The 9,515-nt window shown below is 43.2% G+C and overlaps 1 protein-coding gene across 1 annotated transcript in view; it reads left to right on the top strand.

Moving 5' to 3' along the window:
• The first annotated feature begins 2,848 nt into the window (after nt 1–2,848).
• Nucleotides 2,849–9,515, top strand: part of LOC126399934 (uncharacterized) — a 28,099-nt gene continuing 21,432 nt past the window's right edge. Inside the window, exons 1-8 of the mRNA XM_050060289.1 lie at nt 2,849–2,972; nt 3,694–4,063; nt 4,591–4,794; nt 5,281–5,372; nt 5,536–5,909; nt 6,061–6,127; nt 6,312–6,477; nt 7,212–7,278. Of these exons, the coding sequence (XP_049916246.1) occupies nt 2,855–2,972; nt 3,694–4,063; nt 4,591–4,794; nt 5,281–5,372; nt 5,536–5,909; nt 6,061–6,127; nt 6,312–6,477; nt 7,212–7,278 (1,458 nt within the window). The 5' untranslated portion in view covers nt 2,849–2,854. The remainder of the gene's footprint in view (nt 2,973–3,693; nt 4,064–4,590; nt 4,795–5,280; nt 5,373–5,535; nt 5,910–6,060; nt 6,128–6,311; nt 6,478–7,211; nt 7,279–9,515) is intronic.

Genomic DNA, 9,515 nt, shown 5'->3' with positions numbered 1-9,515 from the left:
TGTTCCACTGTAAAATGGTTGGATGTGAGCATGTGTCTGAGAATGTGTATAACTTTGTTCAGCACACAAAGCTGCATAGTAATGCCCCCAATTATCACTACCAGTGTGGGGTGCCTGACTGCTCACGGAGGTACAGAAAACACACAGGACTGCAAATTCGTATGTATAGGCTGCATAGGTCCTACCTGCAAGCTGCTGGACCTATACCGCCTGACACATCAGCTCTACCACGTGACACATCAGCTCTACCACCTGAGACATCCTTGAAATGTGTGCTTGAGGCTTGTGCATTTAAGTGTGACACTTTGGCCTCTCTTATTAAGCATTTGAAGACGCACATGAGGGGAGGAATGGAAACTACATGTCCATTTAGAGGTTGTGATTGCAGGTTCACACACGTGATGACTTTTGCTTCACATATTTCCAGGAAACATAGGTGTGCAGAGGATTCAGTTTTAGATGACTTTGTTCTAGACAAGCCTATTACTACAGAGCCATTGCCAGGACCCAGTCAGTCGTACTCAGAAGCTGGTGGTGAACATGATGAACCAGAAATGCCATTAGCTGTGGACGAAAACCTATTTTTACAGAACCTTACACTTTTCTACTTGAAATTGCAATCTAAGCTACTCTTACCAGCAAGCACCATACAAACCATTATTGATGGCTTTCAAAGTGTTCATGAACTTGGCCTGTCTAAATCGCTTAACATTCTGAGTGAGGAATTGAAGGAACTCAGAATCTCTCAGGCCACTATAAGCAGCATCATTGATGAAATGAAGAGAGATGATCTACTCACACTCTATAACAGGGGAAGGCTCAGTACAGATGCAAAGAGGAAGGCTGCTTTTAAAGAGTGTTTTAACTATGTTCATCCCGTGCCTTTGCTCTTGGGCAGTGATGAAAATGACAAAGAATGTTTTGCTCAGTATGTGCCTATACATGAGACATTGGTGACACTGTTCAAAAATGGGTCTCTACGAGAACAGTATACCTTGACACGTTTGCAGCCATCTACTGATGCTGTCTATCAGGATGTCAAGGATGGAGAAGGATTTCAAAGTAATCCAATGTTGAAAGCTGACCCTTCCTCACTTGGTTTGATACTGTACCAAGATTCCTTTGAGGCTGTCAACCCCCTGGGCTCAGGGGAAAAAAAGCACAAGGTTTTAGCTGTTTACCTAACCCTGACTGACATCTTGCCTCACAATAGATCTTCTATAGATCAGATGCAACTTGTTCTCTTATGTAGGGAACAGGACTTTAAGCATTTTGGCGAAAATAAGGTTTTTGCTCCCCTGATTGAGGACCTCAAAATTCTGGAGCAGAGAGGTGTAGTCATATCTGATGGCACTGTACTAAAGGGCTCTTTGGTTGCCATTGCAGGAGACAACCTGGGATCCCATTCTATTGGGGGATTCTTGGAGAACTTCAGTCGCTCTGTTTATTTTTGTCGCTACTGTGAGGTGTCTAGAGATGATTTCCTGACTAATCCTATTTCGTGTGGTACCACAAGAACAGCCCAATCATGCGCAAGTAATTTGCAAGAGCAGGAAGCTAGTGCCACTGACTCTGTATGCGGCACCAAGTTTGACTCTCCTTTCAATCAGCTTTCACATTTCCATGTTTGCCAGCCTGGCCTACCACCATGTCTAGGCCATGACTTATTTGAGGGAGTCATAGCTTATGACCTTCCTTTATATATTCGCCATTTAGTTGAGGAGAATCATTTTACGTACCTGCAGTTAAATCGGTGCAAGAACCAGTTCAGATATGAAGTTAATGATGATAAGGACAAACCAGCAGACCTCTCTCCCGGCAGCGACAAACTAAGTGGGCATGCAGTTCAAAACTGGTGTTTCCTTAGACTTCTCCCACTCATGGTGGGTGACAGGATTAAAGATCCCTGCGAAAATGAGGTGTGGCAAATCATTTTGCAGCTGAGGGAGATGGTCGAGCTCATCTGTGCACCGGTCATTACAGAAGGCCAGGTCACATATCTTAAAGTCCTCATAGAGGAGTACATAGACAACAGGACAAGGCTTTTCCCCAATGCCCCCCTCAGACCAAAGCACCATTATCTGTGCCACTATCCATCTCTCATCATTCACTTTGGCCCACTTATTCGACTATGGACACTGCGGTTTGAGAGCAAACATACATTTTTTAAACAATGTGCCAGGAAATTGCACAATTTTAAGAATTTGTGCAAAACTCTGGCAGAGAGGCACCAACTTCTACAAGCGTACTTGGGTGCGGGAAACTTGTTCCCTCCTCTTGTACAAGTAGAAAGATTATGCTAGTTATTGTTGTTCATAATTCGGTCTATTTTGTCTTGGAGAAACATACTTTTGTAAAGTTAAGTGACATAGGTGTGTACTGTGACCTAGGAGTGGCCCAAGACAATTATGTGTGTATTAAGCAGGAAGATCTACTGGACTACTATCCTCTTTCAGCATACAACGTGTATGATCAGTCCCTTATTGCTCTCCACCATTCTTTTCCAGAGGCAGTATGAGCAGGGAGGAAAGTGAGGATACAGGAAACGTTAGGAGACATGTGAGTAGTAGAGCAGGCTATGTAGTCTGTAGTCAGACTATAGTAGGAAATATGCATACAGTGTAGGGATGGCAAAAATGAAAAATTTTGTTAATCAGTTAACTGACAGCGTTAATCGGTTAATTGTCCGTTAACGGACAATCTTTAATAGGCTATAAAATGATGCAACTCCTGCCCATGGATTAACTGGTAACATCACTAATACAGTGTTTCCCGATTCACTACTTAATGAGACTAGGTCAAGGAAGCAGTGTGGTCATACTTGCCTGGTCTCCCTGATGACCTTCTTACCACCATGCTTGATGAGCTTGGGGTCGAGTCTATTGACGATCTGACCTTGATGGAGGAGAGGGATCTGGTGACATACCTCAAACCTATCCAAAGTCGGAAGTTAATGAAGGGCATCAAGGATGGTAAATTCATCTTTTCACTCATTACACTTTTTCATGTCACTGAACTAGGGCCTTAGGACATTGGCACAACTGGTAGACAATACACTTTGCATAACTGTAGTCCCAAGCTCACACATTGGTTTCCTGTCAAATACTATTGGATGAAGTGATTAATCTCCGGTGTGCAGCACAGCTTGTAGACCTTATTCACGTGCGCGCCATTTGTTCAGTGTGACGTAATGGGTTGGGGAAATGCATAACAGGCATAATAAATAATAATTGGACTTACAAACTCATAACTGGGCTGTTTTTCACTGCTGTTGTTTTCACATCTGGAAATACATGGAAGTGAATGCAGCTGATGCTCATTACTTCCATACATGTCCAAACTCGATAACAACGGCAGTGAAAAACAATCAGACCCAGTTATGATGAGTTTGTAATTCCAATAGTGTATTTGCCTGTTATTCGCCTGTTATCGTATTTTAAGTGGCATTATCAGAGCGATCTTTTAACATGAGTCAATGGACACCTCCGCATTCTCCCAACCCATTACGTCACATTTGAACAAATGGCATTCGCGTGAATAACTTCTAATCACTTCATCCAATAGTGCTGACAGGAAACCAATGTGTGAGCTTCCTCCAGGAAGTACTGGAGCAGGACTACGGTTATGCACATATTCTATTGAGCCCTACATCTTGCCCTATCTTAATTAATAAATTGTTTTTGTGCCTTCTAGGACTTGTTACTCTTAATATGGAGGTGGTCTCTCCTCCAGATCAAAGTGCTCCAAGTTCCCCAGCTCCAAGTTCTCCAAACACTCTGGCCACTCCTCAAGCCTTCCAGCCTCCAAATCAGCTGTTGGCCAGCCCTCCAAGCACTGCCCCAAGCACATCAAGCGCTTCACAGCCTGGCGTACCATGGCATATGGACTTTCATCTCAACTGGGACCAGGTGTCATCAGCCATTCGACTTAGAGTGGAAAAAGAAGAAAGACCATTGCCAGACGAAAGAAAGGCTTTTGTGGTCGTGCTTGTGGACCAAATGATGCAACACGACCGCAACCCATCCAGAGCCATGTGCCACAACGTTGTGAGAAACATTGTCAGGTAGGGATGGGACTATTATCAATATTATCATTAATTGTGATTAAAAAAAACACAATTAACGTGGTGCAAGCTGTCAGTTAATCCCCAGCCCCACCCCCTTCAACTGTTTGTAGTTTTCATTGACTCATTTCCTGCACCTCTATGATGTCACAACGGTGCAGAAGTGAAGACTTTGTCAACATGGTTTGTTTAAACGGAGCTAGTATAGTCAAGAAAACCAGACTTATTCACATGTTTTTATGAAGGTCTTGTTGTTCAGCCTGATGTTTTAGCGTGTTTTTTTCCTTTAAGTAATCCTCACATTAGCTGTACGCTTATGTGGTAAGTGTCTTGGCCTGCATGCAAGTTAATGTTCAGGTTTCTCTTTGTACCAGACTGGTTCAAAGTAGAAGCTACAGTTTGACACTACGATACAATGCAAGTTGGACCTTTTTTCCTTATATTTCGTATTGCAATAATATAGTTTATCGTGATTATTTTGGCCACAATGGTGACATATTTTCTAATTATCCAGCCTCTGTTTTCAGGAGCTATCCAAAAACATTTGGCGACATTGGCAAGCACGGTGATACTGCTGAAGACGGATGTCATTCTCTTCTGCAACAAGTAAAAACAAGAGTGGAGTACAAAAATAGGAATAATACTCTTGCTCGACGCCGCAGAGAAGGAAGACAGCGCACGGGAATGGCAGGAGAGGCCAGACTGGCCAGAGGTCCTGTTGACCAATACGGGTATGTGGCAATATACGGGTAAAATCTGTCAACATTTTGATCGAAAGCATTGTATATGACCATGAATAACCCTGAAACAGGACAAAACATACTTTTCTCTTGACTACTTTATTGACACTTTGACATGGACCCTTTTCACAGCAAGCATGTTGCGGTGTCAATAGTGTAGTAAACGCAGGTGTAATTAACTGTGATTATGGCCCTGTTCCATTTAGGATTTAGCTGAGCCAGGGTGCTGATATTGTGCATAGTGGCTCTCTGGCATGGCTGTGACACACTAAATAAAATATGACCTTAATTCATTTGTTAAAATACACCTGTGCTTACCCCACTATGACACTGCAACATACCTGCTGTGGAAAGGGTCTATTTAGATACACAACCAGGAATCAAACTGTTGACCCTTCAGTCATGAGACGACCTGCTCCAACTTCTGAGCTATAACCGCCCCCAATAGTATTGTTACCCTGTGATGCCCACCCCTAGGTGTGTGAGGTGGGGACCAGCAGATTTGCCAGAGGGGGAGACCGAGGCAACGTTGGAGAATATGAAGAGGGATCTGCTCAACATCTACTCAGGCATGCAATCTACTGTCTTTTTGGTGAATTTTGTTTAATGCAAATTTGGGTGACTTTAGTCATTTGTCCAGATCTGAACACTGTGTGTGGGGGTGTGGGGGTGGCTATGAGACCAAACTGTTACTTGGGTACTAACAATACATTTGTATGTCTGTATACACAGAGGAAGGAATGAGTGGGGCAGAGAGAGCAGAACCAATAATGAAAAAGACATACGTCATCCTGCGGAAATACCTTAACAAAGTGCCTGCCCCAGCGATGTCCGAGATCAAACTGGAGTGGCCGTTTCTCTTCTCTCAGAAATGCCTATTCTCACACTTTGGCCTCCTGATGGACATCGATGTCCTTCAAAAACTGCAGGAGGCAATTAGTCGACGAGGACAGACCATCCTGGATTACTGTGCAACACTGGACAACCCCAAGATCCGCGATGTTCTGGCCTGCTATGATCCAGACTCTGACAAGGCTGCCTGCATCCTGCTGCTCCTAATGTCGTACTTCAAGGAGCCGAAGGAGAATTTGATGCTTGAAGTTGATGTAAGATTTTTTTATTCAAATATTTAAAATGCAAAATGAGTGATTACATTAGACGCCAGTTATTACCTTGATACCTGATTTACCTCTGATCAATGAACAATATTTATCTTTTAATGTTAAATCTATGCTATTGTGTGTTACTATGTTACAGCCATGTGCCACTGCTGTGGACGTTAATACTGCAGAACTCCCCAGCACCCCCTGCTTGATCATTCAAAGTAATGTTACTTGGCTCTTGTATCGACATTTCTAACTCAGTATTTTGTTTTGATTCTAGGAATCTACATGACCACAATAAATAATAATAATAATAATAATAATAATTACATTTGTATGGCACTTTATATCTGAAACGGATCTCAAAGCGCTCATAACACATGATGTGGTATCTGTTCATTTCAGGTGACATGATGAAGCCCTCTGGATGGCTTATATCCATTGAGGGACATGTCGTAATGGGCCCACACCCTTTGTTTTTACACGGAGTAGCTGCTTTCTTCAGCAGCTATTACATCTTCAACCTTGAGTATCCTGCCGCTGGATCGTCGACACTGGAGTTCATTCAAAGGTCTTGTATAAAGATCACATTTAATCTTGTAATTCACATTATAGTATAGGCTTCCAACTCAATGATTGTCTTGAGGTCTAAAATGCTGACAAAGAAGGTACCTGAGGCTAGCCTGGTGAGACCATCATGATCTCGCGAACTCATTCAATTTCGCTCTGCAGATCAGTCTGGGTATCTACACGTTACACTGACTATGGTCCAACAAATACCTACCGGTTCAATCACAGCTGTTTATTTTTGTTAGTTTTGGGGCGGGCTATGTGATTTTGAAACATCTATTGTGAAATGCAAATGTATTGAATGAAGTAGAGCGCAAATTTTCTTTAAAAGCAGAACAAAATGCTCTCAGACCCTTTATTGAAAAGGATGTGTTTGTCATACTTCAACAGGGTTTGGTTTAATTTACCCAACTGGCCAATTGCGTGAAGATGCATTTGAATGAGATGCTGCATCTCAAGGGGCTATCCTAAATAAATTGGAATGGCGGCGCACGTTGATACAGCCCCTCACAGTAGAAAATCAACAGACAATGCCCAGACCACTTTGCCTAAGGCAAACCTAACCTGAGGCACCCTGGCTAAAAATGGCTAAAAATAATTTTATGGTGAGAGGAAGATCCAACAACAAGTCTGTTAGGGTGTGATATGGGAAAAGGCACAGGTGAACACCTTGATAAATGCTGCCTGCAATACACAAGTCTATTTAAAACTGAAACTATCTTTGCTTATTAACAGGTGCTTCTTGGGCATCAATCCTGAAAGAGGCTCAAAGACCAAGAAGCGGACAACAATGAACCCTCATGTGAGCACCCTTTTGAGGAAACTAATTGACTTTGAGTGGGCGTCATAGTTTTTTTGCTGCAGCAGTTGTCAGGCTCAGTTTTGAGTAGATCTTTTTGAAGACAACTTTGCACTGCAAGATTTTGTTCAACGCTGTTGCGTGTGGATTATAGAATGTTTGAGACTGAGAGGAGCGCCTGACCCCTTCACGACATCCCTTCATCGCTCTCTCCCTTCCTCTCTTACCTTGCCATGTAGGCCTCATTTCCATCCTCTTACTGTTATTGTGACACAGCTGGGTAGTTGAATCGCAAGTTTCTGATCAAAAGTTATTAAAAGCTTTTCTCTATGTCAAGGGGCGTGGACGCCATGGCGCCTCCCTCGCCACCAAATACGTTTGGCATTTTGATGGCTTTAGCGACTTCATCTCCTCATGAAAATTGATGCACAGGTCAAGAACTGCGAGCTCTTGCATCTGATAGGGGCATCGCCCATTGGGGGGGGGATGCCTCTGTAGCGCCCCCTTCAAATTTTCAAAAACCCCTCCCCATAGGGGTTTCTTTGGAGTTGGAACATGAAAATTGGTACACATGTGTATGTTGTCCAGACACACATAAAAGTCTCTGGCACCAATGGTCTACTCCAAACAGGAAGTCGGCCATTTTGATTTTGACTTGTCATTTTGCCGTGATTTCCACATGTTGTATTTTAACGAACTAGTCCTAGGGATTTCATCCAATCGACTTCAAATTTTTTTAGAGATCATCCAGAGACCATGCTGATCAAAAGTTATTAAAAGCTTTTCTCTATGTCAAGGGGCGTGGCTGCTATTGCGCCTCCCTCACCACCAAATACGTTTGGCTGTTTGATGGCTTCAGCGACCTCATATCCTCATGAAAATTGTTACACAGGTCAAGAATGTTCAGCGACCTCATATCCTCATGAAAATTGTTACACAGGTCAAGAATGGAGAGCTCTTGCATCTGATAGGGGCGTCGCCCATGGGGGGGGCAAAATGCCTCTATAGTGCCCCCTTGCAATTTTCAAAAACCCCTCCCCATAGGGGTTTTTTTGGAGTAGGAACATACAAATTGGTACACATGTGTATGTTGTCCAGACGCACATAAAAGTCTCTTGCACCAATGGTCTACTCCAAACAGGAAGTCGGCCATTTTGATTTTGACTTGTCATTTTGGCGTGATTTCTACATGTTGTATTTTAACGAACTAGTCCTAGGGATTTTATCCAATCGATTTAAATTTTTTTACAGATCATCCAGAGACCATGCTGATCAAAAGTTATTGAAACCTTTTCTCAATGTCAAGGGGCGTGGCCTCCATGGCACCACCATATTTGATGCCTCACAATGCATATTGAAGCAGCTCTCTCTCCCACATACTTCATCCAAACTGCTTCAAAATTTCTGTACATGATAAGAGCCCCGCCCTCAACACCTTTATATGCTCGTAGGCAATCTTGCTCATGCCGCCCCCTTGTGGAAACAGGAAATTCCCTATTATACATTGACATTGTTGGATTTGCTCGAAACTTCACATGTGTGATGAGGGTCCGCCCCTGGACACACCTGCACACATTTAGTTACACCCCCAGTGCCCCTGGTGGATGAACAAAACATTGCATTTTTTCGCTCCTGCCAGGTTTTTTCTCCTTTCTCGCTTCGCACAGCCCCCACGTGCCTCAGGCCCCCGTGGTTGCATGGGGGAGCGAGGGCCCGATCACAGCTGCTTGCAGCTTTAATTATTATTATTATTATTACGAACATTTAATCCCCAATTTCGCCCCTTTCCCAAATTCAAAAACTTACCAAATTCAAAAACTTACCAAATTTGGCACACGCATTTGGTCGGGCGAAAAATTTGATATTTCGGCAGTGTTCTATGTTTACGGGGCCAAATGGCGACATAGCGCCCCCTAGAAAATTTCGTGCCTCGAGCCCCACCTTTGAGTTTCACCTACACGCATGAAAATTGGTGGGCTCATAGAACATGCCAAGATGCACAAAAAATCCTTTTGGAGCCATGCTGTAAACCCAACAGGAAGTCGGCCATTTTGATTTGAATTTTTTACATGTTTGAACGAACTCCTCCTCGGGATTTCATCCGATCGACTTCAAATTTGGTACAGATCATCCTGGGAAAATGCTGATCAAAAGTTATTAAAAGCTTTTCTCTATGTCAAGGGGCATGGCCGCTAGGGCATGACAAATTTTGGCGATTTTCCGTTTTCTCGCCATCGATT

This window comes from Epinephelus moara, chromosome 13 (assembly GCF_006386435.1).
Source record: "Epinephelus moara isolate mb chromosome 13, YSFRI_EMoa_1.0, whole genome shotgun sequence".
In the NCBI taxonomy this organism is placed as follows: Eukaryota; Metazoa; Chordata; class Actinopteri; order Perciformes; family Serranidae; genus Epinephelus; species Epinephelus moara.
Note: the sequence above shows the minus strand (reverse complement) of the source record. Positions and strands in the feature narration are given on the sequence as shown.